Consider the following 20,403-nt stretch of genomic DNA (forward strand, 5'->3'; position numbering starts at 1 on the left):
CACACTGAATGAATGAATGAATGAATGAACAAATGAATAGAGTGAATGAATGTTAAAAGGAAAGAAACCGCACAGGCTTGGGATGGAGTGCAATTGGGGGATTGCCCCCTGCCACTCACACATATGTGGCCTTAGGTTTGTCAGAAACATAAACAGAGCTGGAGACAGGGAGATCAGAAGTTCAAGAATGGCTACACAGCAGGTTAAGAAGCTTGAGCTACAGTAAGAAACAAACCAGTCAGACAGTGGTAGCACTCAGGAGATAGAGGCAGGCAGATCTCTGTGAGATAAGAGGTCAGCCTGGTCTACAGAGCAAGTTCCAGGACAGCCAGGGCTGTGTAAAAGGACACCATCTCAAAATTAAAAAAAACAAAAAAAACAAAAAAACAAAAAAAAGAAACTGAAGGAAAGTGGCAGTGCCTAGTGACCCAGGGTTGAAAGAGTGGAGAGGGAAAGGACTCCGGGACAGGAGGGGCGGGGAGTAAGTGGATGCAGTTATTACCTCCGTTACTTTCCTCTCCACTTCTGTTCCATCCACATAATAAACATCTGTGATGACACGGGTGACAAGTGTACGGACTTCACGAATCGTTCTTGTGTGGCGATGTAAGACATGGCCATGTGGAGGCTGGGGCATTTCAAATTCTTCTTCCCCCTACAACAAAAGACACAACACAGAACAAAATCAGTGAACACAAAGTGGAATGGAGTCAGTTTTCACTGTAAACTGTCAGATGAACAGTCAGAAGGCTCATGAACCTGATGTGACAAGTGCTCCATTTATTCACGGGCAAGACTGAGAAGAGGCTGCAGAAATCTGTGTCTGCCTGACTTGACCTGAAATGACAAAGCTCAACCACAGTACCTATCTAACACATTATTTTGAACAAATAAGCATTCTAAATTTTTTCAACTTATTGTTTCATTGTATAGCTCAGACTTGTCTTCAACTCACTATGTACCCCAGGCTGATCTCTCCAACTCATGATCCTCCTGCCTCAGGCTCTGATAAGTATGTGCCACCACAACCAGCTAATCCTTTAATTCTGATGATAAAAGTGCTTTACCTAAAATATAGATGCTCTTTGACCCTTAGAGAAGTCCAGAGTCAACACCTGTTAACCAGTGAAACCAGTTCAGTAACAAAAAGCAGAGGATGGAACCTCACTGATGCCTCCAGAAGATCTGGCTATAGGGCATTTTCTTAGTGACTGATGTGGGAGGGCTCTGCCCACTGTGGGTGGTGACACTCCTCAGCCTGAGTTCTATCAGGCTGAGCCAGGCAGTGGTGGGATCAGCACTCAAGAGGCAGGTGGATCTCTCTGAGTTGGTGGCTAGTCTGATCTACAGGGCAAGTTCCAGGAAGGACAGGGCAACACAGAAGAAAACTGACTCAAAACAAATCAAAGCAAAACAAAACAAAACCACAAGAACAGAAATAAAAACCAAAAAACCAAAACAAAAAAAGGAAACTAGGCAAGCCATGTGGAGTAAGCCACTAAGTAGAGCCCTCCATGGCCTGGGCATCAGCTTCTGTCTCTGGTTCCTGTTGTTTGAGCCCCTGCATTGGCTGCCCTCAATGGACTATGACTCTGGATATGGAAGCCAAATAAACCCTTTTAGCCAAGTTGGTTTTGGTCATGGTGTTTAGTCACAGAAATCCCATTTAAGACACAAGGAATGGATTTTTTTAACTAAAGGATTACGTTAGAAAGCTGGGCATGGTAGTTTACATCTATAATCCCAACACTTGGAGGTAGAGGCAGGAGAATTAGAAGTTCAAAGCCATTTCTAGATTATATAGTTTGAGGCTAGCGCCTAGGTAACCTGTCACCAAAACAACAACAACGAAACCAAATTAAGATCTTATATCTAGAATGGAAGAAATAGCACACTGGTTAGGGACCCTTGCTGCTCTTACCAGGGCCCTGGAGTTCAAGTCCTGCCACCCACATGGCAGCTCACAACTGTCTATAAACTCCAGTGCTAGGGGATCCAGTACTATCCAGTGCACTTAAATATACTCATGCAAAATTCAAACACACAAAATAAAAATAATAAAACAGTTTTAAGATTTACCATTAAAAATAGCTTGAACAAAACCCTATTTTTTGACAACTTCATATTACTTCAAGAAAAATAAGCTTCTTTCATTCAAAAACCATGATGCAAATATTTAGCAACTAGCTTATGTGCATCATGGATCCAAACAACTGCTAGAAAGATCAGGGCAGGTATAATTCATTCAGGGCTTGAGAAATTCAAATGCACTATTACCGACTAATATAAATAACAAACTAAGAATTCTTAGACCACTATTCAAACAAACAAGCAGACAACAAACAAGAACCAGGCTGTTTCATGGTTATAATTTCTTCTAGATCTGTGTGTGTATGTGTGTGCACACATGTGTCTATGAATGTTCACGAAGACCTAAGGGTCAATGTGTCTACAATTACTCTCTCCCCTTAAACCTATTGCCAATTGTATTAGACTGGCTGCTGCTCAGCAGGCCCCAGGGAACTTGTCTTTGCTACCCCAGTGCTAGGATCCCAGGGTGCATATTCCTCCATCAGGTTTTGTACACAGGTTCTAGGGGATGGAACTCCAGCCCTCACGTTTGAGCACTGAGCACTTCATGAACTCAACTGTCTCCCCAACCCTCATGTTCACATTCTATTGTCAAATGGGGCCCAAGATTATGCTTTAGTCATATTTGGATAATTTTGATAAAAAGGACTATTTGCAAACTAGATTTCAAAGCCCTATTTGCTCACTACCCCTAATCATTAGCTTCTTAGAGCCTGCCAGTGTTTACTACTTAGGACTTGCTGGTAGCTAAAACTTGCCAGCATTTGGTCCGTCTTCTCATTAACGTCTTCTCGTTATCCATGTCTAGTACATCTCAAGGACATCTGTCCTTGTCCTCATCCCACTGGCTCTGCATTCTATGGAGGAGCAGGTAGAAAGCCCCAAGTTTTCAATAATATAACTGAACAATTCTAACTCTGACTTCAGCTATGGAGTCAAACAGAGATATAAAATTTAAACCATGGACCCTAAACCAACTCTTCAAATTGTTTCCAGATATGTGACTCTGTTTAATGAGGTTAGAACATAGCTATTGCATGTCCATCACTGTGTACCATAGCCAAGACAGCCTAAAATGACTTACGCACTGACTGTTCCCCACTAGCTGGTCCATCTTGCATCCTGAGATCTTAACATAAAGATCTTTCTGCCCATAAAAGTGAACCCTTCAAGGGACATACTTAGCTGATAAAGACAAGAGTCTGAGAGGGAGGCAGATAATCTATGCTAACTTGTGAGAAGAGTCTCCAAAGTTGAATAACTTGAATATTCCACTATTACCGGGTGGGAAAAAGTCATTTTCCCACCACAGAAAATCTAGTTCCATATACACTTCACACACTCACGTTTAGGGAGCCTGAAAGCGGCCCTGAACTTTCACTGAGCACTGGCTTGAGTCCGAGCTATTTCAGAGAGATTTTTTAAAAAAGCTCTGACACTCAGAAAAACTCCATCTAGTGTTTGTCTCTAACAGTCCTTCAAAAGACCACACCAATTTCAAGTTCTCCACACTCCACTTTCCAGAACTTTCCCCCTAACACTCTTTACCAATACACCAGCTGCATTTTTCTAGCACTTGTTTTGAGATTCATTTTATTTATGTGCATATGTCTGTGATGAACATATGTCATGTGTGAGGGTATACACCCTCAGAGGCCAGCTGAGGCCAGGGGTAAGCTGCCCAGCATGGATGCTGAGAACTACACTCAGGTCCTCTAGAAGAACAAGGCTCTTAAGCACACTGAGCCATCTCTCCAGCCCCTAGCACTTTCTCAGCAGGAGAAACTAGCTCTGAAAGACATTCTCTCATTCTGCATGGCATCGTAGTAATATCTATCAAAAGTGGTTGCTAAAATAACACCCATAACAATCGACAGGTAGGAGTTAGAGAGATGGCTCACTGGTTAGGAGTACTCACTACTCTTGTAGAGAACCAGAGTTCAGTTCCCAACACCCACACTAGGTGACTCCTGGACTCCCTAGTCACCTGCATTAATGTGTGTCTCCAAGAACCTAAATTAATGTGTATGTGTCTGACACACACATACACACATTCTCATATTCTCCCTCTCTCTCTCTCCTTCCTTCCCCTCTCTCTCTCTCTCTCTCTCTCTCTCTCTCTCTCTCTCTCTCTCTCACACACACACACACAGAATTTATCTATCACTGGCTGGTTTGGCTCCCAGCATCCACATGGCAGCTCACATAGATCTGTAACTCCAGTTCCAGAGGATCTGGCATCCTCTTCTGGTCCTTATGAGCACCTGCACTTAACATGGCATATACACACAGCAACAGACACTTACAAAAAATAAAATTAATTAATCTTTGTAAGAAAATCAATAGATAACAGCACTCATCAATATCTTCAGAAATGTTGGATACTGCAATAAATGTTTTATCCCTCAACCCTTAAAGCTTCTCCATTAGCATGTAAATCTGGTCCTCAATGACTCATTTATGGCCTAGCCACCATCATCACCATCACCAATCATCATGAGAAACAAGTAATTCCCCTTTTACAGAACATGAAACCTCTATGACAATTCTACCAATACCTACAAAAAAAGCAATCCTAGATAGCATACCTTATCCCTACTCTAGTCCTCTGTCAATCTTTTTAATTAAAAAGATTATTAGCCAGAGCATGTTGGCACACACCTTTAATCCCAACACTTGGGAGGCAGAGTCAGAAGTATCTTTCTGAGTTCAGGCCAGCCAAGTGAGACTGACCCTGTGTCAAAAAACAAATAAGATAAAAACAAACAAACAACAACAAAACCAAAACCAAATGTCATTGAAGGTGAGGAGATGGCTTAGTCAGTAAAGCGTTAAAACTTGAGTTCAGACTGCCAGAACCAACGTGCAGAGCTGAGTACAGTGGTCTATCTACTCCCAACAATAGTGAGAAGGGGAGAAGACATGACCCCAAACTCAAGAGGTCAGGTAAGCTGGCCTATCTGGGAAGCTTCTGACCAATGAGAGGTCCTGTTTCAAACAAAAAAAATGGAAAACACCTGAGGGCTAACACCTACGGCTGTCTTCTGACTTTCATACACGGGCCCCATGTGGCGTGTACATGCACACACATACACAAGACTAAAAACATAAGACTGTTATGAGAAGCACTAAACTGAGACCCTCAGAGAATACAGTCTGTAGCAGGGCCCCTGAGGCACCCAGCTATGCTCCCACCTGGCTGTGGAGGGACTCTGTGTCGTCCACAGGAGCACTGGCAGGTTTCTCTCCACTCCCTCTCTCAGTCTGCACAGTGGCATCTTGTCTCCCAGAGTTCTGCTCCACTGTACTGGTCCCCTGCTCACATACATTCTTCACAGTCTGGGTTGCTGCTGAAACAGTTTCTGGGGCACATAGGGAATGGTCCATGGTCTGGATTCCTATGTTACTCTGGGTGGGCTTTTCCATCAAGATCTTACTAGGTCTGTCCTGGTTAGCACCCAGTCCTTCTAGCAGGTCTGTTTCCATCACTTCCACTTGAGGACTTAACGACCCCTGTGAGGCCTTCTGCTGGGAAACAGAGGCAGAGTCCTCAGAAGCAGCAGCATCTTTAACAGGCCCACTTGGGTTCACAGGCTGTTCACTCTGCCTGAGCTTTGGGGTATCATCCAGTTTTTCTTTGTCTTCTTCTTGAGTACTTGGAAAATGGAGCAAATTCCCCCTGAAAATGACAAAGACGCCACATATCACGGTTTGAATGCAGGTTATTCCTTTAAGACAGTGTGGTGGTACATGTCTATAATCCTAGTACTCAGGAGGCTGAAGATCATGGATTCAGGGACAACTAAAGCTATATTGTAAAACTGTCTCAAAAAAATAATAAAAATAGCCGGGCGGTGGTGGCGCATGCCTTTAATCCCAGCACTTGGGAGGCAGAGGCAGGCGGATTTCTGAGTTCGAGGCCAGCCTGGTCTACAGAGTGAGTTCGAGGACAGCCAGGGCTACACAGAGAAGCTCTGTCTCAAAAAAAACAAAAACAATAAAATAAAATAAAATAAAATAAAATAAAATAAAATAATAATAATAATAATAATAATAATAAAACAATCCCCATCGTGATATCGTGATGATGTATCAAAAGGATAAATGCTAAATCCAATCGTGTACAGTATTTGAGCTGGGTCTCTGGGAAGTAATTAAGATCTGACAAGGTCACTGGGGTAGGGCATTTATGAATAAATACTGGTGGCTTCATAAAAAGGATAGATCTGTGAGGTGTTATGGTACTCACCTTTAATCCCAGCACTCAGGAGGCAGAGGCAGGTGGATCTCTTGAGTTCCAGGAGTTACAGGATAGCCAGGGATACACAGAGAAACCTTGCCTTGGAAAAAAAAACCCAAATCCCAAAAAAGAAAAGAAAGTCATCACTGGATGCAGCCCCTTAATCTTCAAGCACATCCGAAAGTCAAGTTAAACCCCCTTTCCTCATGGCTTGAGCTCTACCATCAGCCAACACAAACATGCAATAAGTGAACTAAGACAATTCCAAAAGCACACACAGGAGCGAGGTTGGTAACAAGAGGCAAATCCTATGAACCCCAAGCAATCCAAGGCAGCTTAGCAATCCACTTCCAAAGCTGCACTCAGGATGCTGAGGCAGGTGAATCACTGTGAGTTCCAGCCCAGCCTGGTCTACATTGTGAGTTCCAAGATAGCCAGGGCTACAAGGTGGGACTAAGAAAGAAAAAAGAAAGGAGGGAAGGAGGGAGGGGGAGGGGGAGGGGGAGAGGGAGAGGGAAAGGGAGAGGGAGCGAGAGCACGCTATCAGTCACTGATGATGTCTCTTTAGGTTTTATGAACGGCTCTAACCTTCTTTACTGACTCCTACACCATGCATGTGGTCTGCCCCCTCCTGAACAGTAATTTAGAAGACTTACAACCGTCAAGGAAGAAAGTTCCAGGTAAGACTCTGGTCTCTCCAGGTCAAAAGGCCTTTTGGTGACGGCATGTGTCCAGTGTCTCAGGGCTGAGCTTCCTGGGCACATCTACACTAAACACCTCAGGAAAACTGCAGACATTCCTTAAGATCCAGCCCCAGCTCTTCATTAGTTGCCCATTTGTGAGAATGAAGAACCAGGGTGTCTTAATTAGGTTTCCATTGCTGTGATAAAAACCATGACTAAAGACAACTTGGGAGGAAAGGGTTTACCTGGCCTACAAATTACAGCCCATCAAGGGAAGACAGGACAGGGACTGGTAGCAGAAACATGGAGACAGAAACCAAAGCAAAGACCAGAAAAGGAGTGCTGCTTAATGCTTGCTCCCCATGGCTTGCTTAGTCTGGTTTCTTATAGAACCCAGGACCACCTGCTTAGGAGCACCACTCACTTCGAGCTGGGCCCTTCCACAATGAATCACTAGTCAAGAAAATGCTGCCACAGACTTGCCTACAAGCCATATAATGGAGGCAATTCCTCAGTTGAGATCCCTTCTTCTGACTTATTTATCCTATAAGCATTAGCTAGGTATTGCCTCTAAGCCAAATACTATTGTTTCCAAAGTGACTGGAGGTTTTAAATGTTAACAGTTCTCTAGAATAAGAAATGCAGACTAGCTCTAATCAGGTTTCACACAAATTTGTCTATCTTTATATGTGAAATGCTTAACACAAAGCTTGCTAGAATACAGGTTACCTTAGTTTGGTCTCTATTGCTATGATAAAACACTGACCAAAAGCACCTTGAGGATAGGAAGGGTTTGTTTGGCTTACAGATTACAGTCCATTGACAAGGGAAGCCAGAGCAGGAACTAACGGCAGCACTTGGAGAGTGGCAGAACTGAAGCAGAGACCTTGGAAGATCGCTGCTTATGACTTGCCTTCCTCTGGGTTGCTTCAGGTGCCTTTCTTATACAGCCCAGGCCCACCCACCTAGAAATGGTGCCGCCCACAGTGCCGCCCCCCTCCATCAATTACAATTAAGAAAATCCCTCACAGACATGGTCCCAGACCAAACTAATCTGGACAATTCTTGAGTTGAGGTTCCCTTTTCCAGGTGACCCTAAGTTGTATCAAGTTGGTATCTGAAGTTAACTGTGACACAGGTGCTTAATATCTGCACTTTGAACAAAAGAATGAATATTCCATAAATCAATAAACTACAAAATCAGTAAGCTACTGCCATAGTAAATAAACATAAACGAATGCATTTCAAGGCTATGTCACATGTAAATAGAAAGAAAAAAAAAGTGACCAGGTGTGGTGACTCACACCTGTAATCCTAGCCCTTAGGAATCGTGAGGCAGGAGGATTGCAGAACCTTCCAGGCCTGCTTTGGGTGTCACAGTTGAATTCTAGGTCTGCCTGAGCTACAGACTAAGGCTTTCTAAAACAAGCAAGCAAACAAACAAAAATCCATTCTGAGTCTACAATGTTCTAGCCCTGAAGAACACACAGAAGGAGCTTAAAAACCAGGGCATATTGTTGCCCATTTTGGCCAGAGAAAAACAAAGCTTGGGGCTCATTCACAGCAGCTATGTCTGCCTACGTGGGTATAAAACGTCCGTTAGGGCTCTCCCTGCGTGGGTAGTGAATTTTGCAGGTCTCTGTTACTCAGTGCTAACAGACAATGGACTTGAACAGCCTTCCACCTGAAAGGAGCATCTTAGTTGTTGAAGCCTGTCCTATTTGTCAGGAACATTGGCTGACTGAGGATACACGGGCCACTGAGACAGAGGACAGAACATACTACAAGGAAACGCATGGATCGCAGTTAGATCTTCATGATCTATGAATGATCGATCATAAAGTGTGAAAGTGCTGAGCTCAGCAGACACATAAGCACCCCCAGCTGCACAAAACAAAGCAATAATGAGACAACCCACCTCCAGAGTCATGTTAAGCTTTAAGACAACTAACTCACAAGCAAACAAACTGCCACACAAGCTGACAGACTCAAATGCTAATGTCAAGACTACAATTGTTTCCCATCCTAAAACAAGCTTGCACATTTACCTCATACTACAGAATGAATCTGTGCCTGAAAAACTCATAAAGCCCCACAGCCCATGGAGCTGCACGGAGAGTGAGAGCTCTGGAAGGTGTTCCATGACGAAGGAACAACTGTCCTGAGGCTGTGAGTGCACTTGTGAACCACTCCAGGAACTGCCAGCTCTAATCTACGACTGTCCAGAGCCCACAGATGTTAAGAAATACATTTTTGTGGCTCATAAGCTACCCAGCCTACAGCAGTTATTGTGGTCCAAGAAACTAAGATACCCCAGAAACTATTTATTCAGAGTAGAGCCTGTGAATAAAACTTTACTTCTAAGGCAAAGTTATGTTTTGTTTAAGAATTTTTTTCCTAAAAGATGGATATTTTAAGATTTTCCCCTCCCCAATCTCAACCCTGTCTCTAAAGAGGTAATCAGAACTGTTATTCTTTAAAGACCAAAAGTGATGAGCAGAGCATGGTGAAGCACTCCTTCAATCCCAGAAGAGTGAGGTGGATCTGTGAGTTTGATCTACAGAGTTAGTTCCAGGCTAGCCAGGGCCACAGAGTGAGACCATGACTCAAGAAAGTCTAGGGGGGTGGGGGGGAACAGTGACTCAATACAATATTGGCAGTGTTAGCAGATTACTACCAAACATCAGGAATTTGGTACTCCTCATTTCCCTAGGAGCTCTTGACAAATGATCAATGCTAAAATTATAGTCATAAATACTTAGGTTTGGTTGACAAGCCTGTGTTAGTAATCTCTGTGCTTGGAGTAGGGAAATGGGAGAAATGGGAGAATCCCTGAGCTTAATAGTCAGCAAATCTAGCCAATCTATGAGCTCCAGATTCAATGAGAGACACTGAAAGAGCAGGGAAGGAGGGCTAGAGAAATGACATGGGGGGGGGGGGCAGGGGGGTTGGTTAAGGATGTATACTGCTCTAGTGGAGAGAGAACATATACTGCGCGCTCTCTCTCTCTCTCTCTCTCTCTCTCTCTCTCTCTCTCTCTCTCTCATACATACACACACCACATTACATTACAAAATTTAGTTGTAATGAAAATAAATTTTTGTAACGTAAAATGACAAAAGAATATTTATCTTTAAAAATAAATAAATAGCCAGATATGGTGCCTTTCAGATCTCTGAGTTCAAGGCCAGCCTGGTCTACAGGACAAGTTCCAGGACAGCCAGGGCTACACAGAGAAATGTTGTCTTGATAAAGCTAAAACTAAAACAAACAAACAAACAAACAGTCATGCCCCTGTGGAAGCTACTTCCCTACTCAGGAAGCTGAAGCAAGAGCAATGCTTAAGTCCAGAAGCCTAGGGCAAGCCTGAGCAAGACAACATATAACAATTTAGCAAGTAAACAAACAGGTAAATACTTAAACAGCCAACTTCACATGACAGTGCCAATCAATACCATGAAATGGAATCAATCATACAATGAATCAATGCTGCAGAAAATACACCAGACAGTATGGCACAAGCCTTTAATCACAGCACTCAGGAGGCAGAGGCGAGCTCTGTAAGTTCAAGAGCAGCTAGGGCTACATAATGAAATCTCATCCCAAAAAAAGAAAAAGAAAATGTTTACCTGATGGGTCCAGAGGGAGGAACCTCACTTTGGGCATCCTTCTCTTGCTGGGCTTCACAGATGCAGCCAAACACAGGCACGGGCTTCTGGGGACTAACATAACGCATTAAAGCAATGCATCTTGTAAGTTTCAAAAGGAAAAGTACCTCTGGAGATCACCCTACTTAGACACAGAGTTCCTTGGCATCCCAAACGCCAATCTACATTACCCCCAAAAGCCAACTCTTTGATATGTTTCAAATTAGCACAATAAAAATCTCTCAGTGTAGGAACCAAAGAGACATGTCTGCAGTTACGAGCACTAGGCTGCTCTTCCAGAGGACCTAGGTTCCATTCCCAGCACCCACATGACAACTCAGAACCACCTGTGACTCCAGTTGCAGGTATCTGACACTCTCTTCTGGCCTCCATGGGCACCAGGCACATGTGTAGTACATGCACATGCACATGTGTAGTACATGCACACAGATGCAGGCAAAACACACAGAAAAAAACCTTCAGTGAGGTCACTGGAGAGACTCTATTAAATACTAAAAGGATATAAAGAGAAAAATCCAGAAAGAAATAGGATGAACAATCTAGTCCCTTTAGAAGATAACTTGGAAAAGGAACAAGAGAGAAATTTTGATCTTAAAAGCAAACAGAACTAAGTATATTAACTGGATGCGATTTGTAGATCTGGGACCTTGATAACACCATATACTTAACAGCACTGAGAAATCACTACTGTCAAAAGTATGGTAACAATCGGTTAATTTAAAATAAGAGTTTTTATCTTTTAGAGCTAGCACTGAAATAGTTACATAAAATGATATGAAACAGAATCATCTTCAAAATAACCCACTGGTGGAAGGGGGTACTCCAAGATTTTATAATTAAAGAAGACTGGCCACTTACAATATGGTTGTCCATATTACACTATCTCTATTGTGGTCTACACTTTAGCCTTCCCACAGTAAAATGACTGAAAACATAAGGTGGCATCAAGTACTCTGAACAGAGTCCAGGTGTCTCTCATGAACACTCAAATGCCTCACCTAGATGCAGAGGATGCAACAAGCATTTACAATACAAATCTTATTTGAAATGTCTTATTTTTCTAACAATTTGTTTTTAATTTTATCCTTTTACGTATACAAGGTATTTTGCCTGCATGTGTGTCTCTGTACCACACAAATGCCTGAAACTCAAAGAGGCCAGAAGAAGGCATCAGACCTCTGGGACTGGAGTTACAGACAGCTGTGAACTGCCATGTGGGTGCTGGGAATTGAACCCACATCCTCTGAAGAACATCCAGTGCTCTTAACCACTGAGCCAAGTCTCCATCCTCTTTCAATAACTTCTTAATATGAACCTAATGGTCAAAAAATTAACAGATTTCTTAAGCATAGGTTAAATTAAAAAAAGAATTGCTTCATGGCAATACCAATGACTTTCATCTTTCCCATAACCCACCATCCTTTGCTTTTCCTCACTTTTCCTTCCTATGTTCTCCCCAAAGTTCAGAAACCAACAAAGAGGGTCATTTATACTCAGTAAACACTTTGTTTTTTAAAAAACTTAAAATTCTCTTCAATTTTTTTAAGATTTGGCAATACTAAGCTTGACTCCTTTTTTTGGAAGTGTCACTTATTCGTCATAGGACTGAATGACAGTCCTCAGTTAGGCAAGCACAACAACTGGGCTCTAGCCCAGCGAGCCCACGAAAAACTGACAGCCACTGAAGAGACAAAGAACTCTTAATGGAGCACAGGTGTAGCTGTCGTCCTCAGTCATCCGCACTCTCACAGCCATGGCTTTACTCACAGTGCCTGCCTGTGCTGGCCTTACAGCCTTCACCTATGTGTCACCAACTGCTGGCCTGGGTTTTCCCCGCTGGGATGCCTCACACCAGAAACAAACAACCCTGTTCCCACAGCCACCAGAGCCTACATATCCCAGCATACTTCACTCAATGCTTTGCAGCATTTGTGACAAAGCAAAAAAAAGCTCAGCATAGCTCAGTTGGCAAATATTTGGCAAGAAAAGGCAGAATGTCCTGAGGCTGCAGCCGAGTACTGAACACAGGACAATGTGTCTAGAGCCATCTCTTTGGCCCTTTATTTCCTTTGGTCATCACCAGACAAAGAAAAGGGCACATACATGAATGGTGAGAAAAACACTAGGTATTCTAACAGTAAGAACAACAAAAGTTTGTTAGACATTAAATTACCAAGGAAGCCTATAATGCAACACACTGCTGCATCGTTATGCTGGGCTCTGAGTGTTTTCATGTGGTCCTCTCTTTAAGCAGCCCTTTGTATCAAACTCCTCTAAGTAACAACAAGCCCAGGTTACCTGGCAACAGGCTCAGGAATGGCAGTAGATCCATTTTCTCTCTCAGCAGTTGTAGGCTCTGGACAAAAACAAAAGCAGTGAGAGAAAGGAAAGAGAAGCAGCCGTCAGTCACCGCAGTCTAACGCCTTGCCTGCCTGCCTGCCACACCAGCGACAAAAGAAACACAAACCAGGAGAACTAAACGGTAACAGAAAAGACATGCATTAGCAGCACGAGCTCTTCTCGTAGCTACCATTTTATTTTGTCTCAGATTTTCTACAGAAAATGTATGTACTTCACCAGAACTGCAATCTATAGTATCTGTAAGTGAAAACTGAACCATCTGAATCATGAGTCATCTTCCCAAATAAGAAATTTAAAATTTGCACGAGAAAATACAAAAGAAAACCTAAAAAAAAAAAAAAAAAAAAGGTGAGGTTGGGGGAGGAGAGAGAGATAGCTCAGCAGTTGATAGCACTGTCTGCTCTTCTAGAAGTCCCGGGTTCAATTCCCAGCACCCACATCATCTGTAACTGTAGCCCCATGGGATCTGACGCTCTCTTCTAATGTACAGATGAACATGCAGACAAAATACTCATATACACAAAGTACATAAATCAACCTTTTTAAAAAGATTTATAAACTAAAAAAAAATTTTTGAGACAGGGTCTATTAGGCCAGGCTGGTCTCAAAGTCAGGGAAACCCATCTGCCTCCACTTCCCAAGTGCTGGGATTAAAGGTGTGCACCATGATGCTGAGCTAATACTTTATTTAAAAATGAAACAAAGAAAGAAAAAAACCTGAACAAACTATGTGACAAGCCAGGTGAAGCAGAACACACCCCTGGAATGTCAACATTTTGGGAAGCTTAAGTTCAAGGCCAACCTGGGCTACACAATAATTCTAAGACAGCCTGAGCTATATAATGAAACTCTATCTCAAAATAAATAAATGTATAGGAAAATATGTTAAGTTAATGCATAAACTAAGTGGTTCATTTTAGAAACACTCGCGTGTAGAAGCCACCCAAGGCCTTGCCAAAGGGCTTTACCCACACTTGTTGCTCTTGGGGACAACCTGGGTTCAGTCAGTTCCCAGAACTCACATGGTGGCTCATAACCATCTGTAACTCTAGCCCCAAAGGATTCTTCTGAACTTCACAGGCTCTAGGCACACACACTACACACACATACATACATGTGAAACTCATACACAGAAATTCACTTTAAAAAATGTTTTAAGGACAGATATTTGAAAGGACACTTCCCACAGAAGAGCCAGCAACCATAATGTAAGTGCAAGGCTAAGAGGAACAAAGTATTTTCATAACCGTGTCACTAATCATCAAGGGATTAAATTGTGTTCATTTGCAATTTATTCCAGTCTCAGAAAAACACAGCTCTTAAGTGTTTTCAGACATTCGCAGAACACTCATGACTCAACATAAGCTCAACTGCCCATCGAGGAAGCAGCAGAGTTCAGTAGTTAGAGCCCTTCCTGTTCAGAAAATGGATGGCTGGACCTGGGCTTAGTCAGCCTAGGGGTAAAATACTGAGGTCAATGATAGTAGGGGTAAACTGCCCAGAGGGTGAAAGGAAGTCCATCAATCTGTGAGCCCCAGATACTACCTTCCTAGTAGGAAAAACAAACAAACCAACAAACAAAAAGAGGTGGAGTACTACGTATCAGTGTGACTGATTGTCCTTAGTTTAGCTCCTTCTTGGTCTCTCAGGAACAATTCCCATCTAAAGGTCAAATTGAGTTCAGTGCTAACATGTTCCCACCTGTTCTCTCACCTCTCTCTCCCTCTTACAACCTTTTCTCAGCTCAGCATGGCCCTGAATCTGAGGTCCTCCTGTTCAAGACTCCCAAACACCACTATCAGCATATTGAAGGCACCCTAGCCAGTCCAAGCATGGCAAACACGGCTCTGACAGGCCTTGCCCTTCTCCCCTATCCTCCCTTCCATGCTAAAAACCCATTAGATTCCATTCCTAAAGCTAGCCACCATGGTCTACTCCCTTATTTGGCTACTTCCTCCTCTTGAGGCTGACTACCATGGTCCAGCTATTAAAGTATTGAAGTCCAGAAACCAAAAGCCCCCTTTGACTAACCTAATTAATATGCCCAGTTAAAATTAAACACCTTATCCTCACATGGGGCTTCCCCTTTTACTTTTATAGACCACCATTACCCTATGGGTCAGTCTGTCTCCTCTCTATCCAGAGGCAGTCCTTTTGTCCCCATGGAGACAAACATTCCTTCCTCTTCTCTTCCCCTGCATCCTTTGTCTCTTATTGCTTGTCCATTGTCTCTCTGGGGGAAGTAAGTCTCCTTTGTGCTGAGAACTTGAGGTAGGCCACCACCAGCCCCTTTCTCAGACTCTCTCTGGGTAAGCTCTTATTTCATCCCCAAAACAACAGTAAGGGTGAAATCATGTAATACTTTAATTCTCATTAACATTCTAGGTTCAAATCAATAAGCCCTATGTTCCATCTGGTCTGGGGAATGATCTGTAACAGTCATGTCTTCAGTTTCAAATGAGTGAGTTTACTAAGTATACAGCAAGAAAAAGAAAAAACCCTGAATAGCAGCAGATAGAAAAACATCATCCGATCAGGTGCTGAAAACATCCAGCAGAAATAAATGGGGACAGTCCCACAGACACAGCTAACTAGGGTCTCCACTGAGACCCCTGAGAGAGCACAGCCTCTCTCCTTGACAAGCTTGCTTCTTCTCATTCCCACTGCAGGCAATCACATACTATGGGATGAGCAATGGTGACCTTGCCTTCTAGCTATTTCTAAGGCTGCAATGTCTATAACACCCTTAGCTGCCTGATATTCTCTCCCTTTTATATACTTAGGATGCTATCCTGTCCCAGAACAGGGTATTCAGGGTTTTGCTTGTTTTTTTGAGACAGGGTCTTTCTATGTAACCCTGGCTGTCCTGAAACTTACTCTGTAGACCAGGCTTGCCTCAAACTCAAAGATCCGTCTGCCTCCCAAGTAGGACAGGTAGTTTTAGAAGACAATGAGATAAACAAGCTTGTTCTTGCTCTAGTAACTCCACTTCCAGAACCAGCTTCTCAGTGACAGTTTACTAACATGAGGCTTTTAGCTTGAACCAGAGAGAAGACTACAGACAACTGGCAGCCTTGAGGAAACAGCACAAGGATGAGATAAATGGTGTAGTCTTCTCTCTGGTCCACGCTAAGACCTATGTTTGCACGGCTCCTATTCCTCAAACAAACCCTGTCTGACCTATCCTACTGGACCTCAGCTCCTACAATCTGACACTGTCATTTTCTTGTAACTTTCCCCCTCACAGGCTTACTCCTGCTTTCTGAGTTCTCCCTCTCTGGTTTTTTACAAGCTCTTTTATAAGAATTATTTGGGGGCTTGGGGTGGAGGTATCTGGAGAGTTTCAGCAGTTAAGAGCACCTATTCCTTCCTAGGACCCAGATTTGATTCCAGCACCCACACGACAACTCACAGTCATCTGTAACACCAGTCCCAGGGCATCTGACATCCTCTTTTTATTGTAACCAAACATCTTGTATTCATTTGAAAAAGTGTCCACATAAGTTTACAGTGTAAATCCACAATCCTACGTTTTCTACTCTAGATTCTTTATTTAAATTATGTGTATGGGGCTTGGGGGGGTGGGATGTGTGCTCATGCGTGCAAGTGCCACAGAGGTGTCCTATCCACAGGCATTTGTGAGTCCCCTGATGTGGACAACCTGGAGTAACTAGTTACCAAATAAAAACATGAAACTTACTTTCCAGGCTGAACTGCAGAGACTCTTCACTGGCCTCTGCCTCTGCCTCGGGACTAAGCAGTCTCACTTTCAGAGACAGCTTTCCTTCCATCTCCGGGGCAGACTCAGAATCCCGCTTTCCATTTCCAAGCAGAGGATCATTCATCTCCACCATGCTTTCAGACATGACGTCACTGGTTGCTATGGTGCTTTCTGGATAGTTGCTAATCCCTGAAAGGAAGGAGGCAGGGAGGAAGAAAGAAAGAACACTAAAATACAAACATGGAAAACAGCAATTTGAAATGATCAATTTGCCTGTTTGACTCCACCACTCTGCAAGATTAAAGAGGGTCCCTAGGATAGATCCTGTGTTTAAGTATCAACAACTACCAACTAGTATTGACACCTGGTCTTAAGAGGATTCAGTTCCACTTCTGCATCTGGACAAAGGATGCTGCATGAGCCCTCAGCCAACCCACATCTGCCAGCATCAGGCATAGGAAACAGGAGACTCCAGGCGGCATGACTGTTACCTCCCAGCACTGACTAGAGAAAACAAATAGGTTAATATAGACATCCACCCGCTGCTCCAAGGACAGAGGAGGACCTAAGTTTTCTTGCCCTGTGCAGCAGCAGCTTGATCAGGCAAGCACACTGAGGACAACACTTCTCCACACTCCTTGTCTCTTTCTTGCCAAACAGTTCCATATCCCAGCTTAGTTCCAGTTCGGCAGTGATAAGACAGACTTGACGCTCTTCCCTCCTTCCCTCCACCTTCTCTCTCCATCATCTCACCTCCTCTCATCTCTTGGCAGTGAGGTCAGTCAGACCCTGCCCCTCCAAACCAAACATCAGCCCTCTCAGTCAGGCCAACTCCTCAGATAGAAAAGTACCACTTGCATAAAGAATGGCATCTTAGAAAGTCTTTAAGTAGCTTTTATTTTAATGCCTTAAATATCTTTGTTTTTAATCACTCACCAATAGGAGTACTATGTCTCTTGGGCTCCAATTTTAGGTGCCCAATAAGAGGTGGGGTTGCGCCAGTCAATGGTGGGATAATATCACCTTCTTTAGGCAAAGTGAAATGAAATGGGGTTTCTGAAATAAACAAACAAAAATGAAAACACAATTGAAAAAACACAAATCACACATTACACAAAAATGAGAAACTACAAAAAAAAAAAAAAAACCTCAGGTGCTCTTTTCCCAATTTCTTAGTCCTATCGGCAACACAGCCATCCAAACCAGATCCCTCCTGCTAGAAAGACAGCCGCTCCCCAGCCATTAATAGCAGCACTGATAAAAAGAACACCACCAGAGGCACAAAAGAAGAGGACTGCTTCCCAAATACTGTATCTAGACACACTTAGTAACATGGATCTGGACACTGTTGAGTCTAGAAAGGCATCATTTGGTAAGTGCTACCTAGCATTGCATTCTCCAAGATTTCCAAAGCAAAGTCTGACATATGGTCCTCTCTGAAAGGTGACAAAATCACATAGGCCAAAAAGGACTTCAAATTGGTCTTTGATGCTAACAGCCAAATCTGAGGCTTTCCTTCAGCTGTACTGAATAGCACGCATTATAGATGGTAAGCAGAGTGGCAACACTCAAAGCTCAGTCTCTGTCCCCTGGCAAATCCCTAAGGAGCATCCTCAGTGTGCATATCTAGCTGGGTGCTATTAAATGATTACAAACGCTAAAAATTTTTGAAGACATAAAAGTATGTTTCAGCCAGGTGTGGCAGCTCACACATTCACTCCCAGCACATAAAGGGCAGAAGCAGGCAGACAAATGAACATGCATGTGTAACATGTAAACATCTTATTAATGGAAATTGTTGCTTCTTGGTACAAGATTCCTTTGCAAAATACTAGGTAAAATGTATTACAAATAGTTTAAGACTATCTGATTTCATCAATATAACTTAACAGAGAGTTGAAGCATCTTCCAGGCCCCCAGGGACAGCACTGCGGCAGCCTCTATCCAGTCTTCAATGTCCCTGACCTTGGACTATACAGCCTACCAACCATCTCCTCAGCTTCTCTCACCAGCCCCCAATTCTTAGGACAGCGTAACCAGAGAGAAGCTGCTAGACCCCACGGATTTGAAAATGCTGGCTTCTAGTCAGAATCCTGTGAGTTCTTCAATACAAGAAAACTCCAAGCTCTTTGGGCTAGAGGCATGACTCAGCAGTTAAGAGGACCTTGCAGAGGACTCAGATTTTGTTCCAAGAACCAACATGGTGGCTCATAACTATCCATAACCCCAGCTCTAAGGGATCTGATAACTTCTTTGACTTCAGTGAGTACCAGGCATGCACATGGTACACATATGTACATGTAGGCAAAACACTCATACACATAAAATAAATCAAAAAAAAATTAAATCCTAACTCTTCAGTAAGCATGCAGTTAACTGTTTCCAGTGTCTTTCTTAATTATTCATGTTCAATGTCCTCCAAATGCTTTTCCATTTCTCTGTGCTTACTAGCCATCTGAATCACCACTAATACAGTTAGATTATCACCAAATTCTGTAAAACACATTTAAGTTAACCAGAATTTTCCACATTTTAGTTCTCTCATATCTAGGCCATTATTTAAATTTTCAAATCTTTTCTTCTTTACCAGATTATCATAGGCTACCCTATTGCATATCAGGCTATCAATAAAGATACAATAAAGAGGCAAAAGACAACAACACCAGTTATCAAAACACCTGTGTAAAAAATTTGGTCTTATTACTAAGAAACTCACAGGACTCATTACTTAAAACTCTTTATGGTTAGGAGGGGGTTGAGGCAGGGTCTCACAGGCAGCCCACCCTGGCCTGGAAGTCAGTATGTAAATCAGGATAACCTTCAACATGCATTGATCCTCCTGTCTCTGCCTTCCAAGTGTTAGCTATAGCTAGGAGCCGCCACACTCACCCTAAAAAATATTCAATTAGTATTAAAGTTTTAATTTTTTTTCTTGAGAATTTCATAAATGACAGAAACAGAGATAGCTTATCAAAGAAGACAAAAGCACTACCAAAAATAGAAGAAAGCTAGTGAGGTAGAACAAGTCTGAAATTCAAAAGCCCTGTCTTAAAAAAATCAATACAAGGAAGACCTCTCCTAAAGTGCTATGCTGTAAAGCAGCAATGGTCTTCATGTGTACTTAAAAGAACTGTTCACATCTTACAACTGATGAAAAGCCATCTAACAAAAAGATAAGGCAGAGTAAAGTGGGCCATGCTGTTATCCCAGCACTCAGGAAGCTTAGGCATGAAGACTGTCCTAAGTTCAAGGCTAGCCTGGGCTACAGAGTTAAATAATGGGCCAACCAGACCTAACTAAATAATAAAACTCTGACTCTAAAAGAAAAAAAAAAAAACAAAAATAAGAAGAATGAAGTTAAGCCTTTTCACATCATCAGCTGCAGGAACCTGTTGCTAACTAAGCTTTCGAGTACCGCCTTGTTAGACATCCTCCACAGGCAGGTGTGTGAAGAAGCTGCCAAACTGTTAACAGTGATCAGAGACCATCAGTGGAGGTATTTAGACTAGCTCCTTTCCCTCTCTTGAACAACTCGAGTGTTTTTCATACTTCAACTGTTAGAGCTGGGCTGTAGGCCAGAGGTCAAGTGCTTGCCTGGCACATGACCTGTTCAATGCACACAGAGATCAACATTGGGAA

General features: G+C 42.8%; 1 protein-coding gene across 2 annotated transcripts in view; it reads right to left on the bottom strand.

Annotated features, from left to right (window-relative positions):
* Positions 1-20,403, bottom strand: part of Tp53bp1 (tumor protein p53 binding protein 1) — a 73,515-nt gene that overhangs the window by 15,727 nt on the left and 37,385 nt on the right. The window contains exons 12-17 of one of the 2 annotated variants that reach the window (XM_028766928.1): positions 17,701-17,820; positions 16,744-16,953; positions 12,981-13,038; positions 10,644-10,736; positions 5,287-5,770; positions 503-655 (exon numbers count right to left, since the gene is read on the bottom strand). In XM_028766928.1, coding sequence (XP_028622761.1) covers positions 503-655; positions 5,287-5,770; positions 10,644-10,736; positions 12,981-13,038; positions 16,744-16,953; positions 17,701-17,820 — 1,118 coding nt within the window. Of the gene's footprint in view, positions 1-502; positions 656-5,286; positions 5,771-10,643; positions 10,737-12,980; positions 13,039-16,743; positions 16,954-17,128; positions 17,233-17,700; positions 17,821-20,403 lie in introns of those variants that run through there. The other variant, XM_028766929.1, reaches the window with a different exon arrangement.

This window comes from Grammomys surdaster, unplaced genomic scaffold (genome assembly GCF_004785775.1).
Source record: "Grammomys surdaster isolate TR1022 unplaced genomic scaffold, NIH_TR_1.0 170, whole genome shotgun sequence".
Lineage (NCBI taxonomy): Eukaryota > Metazoa > Chordata > Mammalia > Rodentia > Muridae > Grammomys > Grammomys surdaster.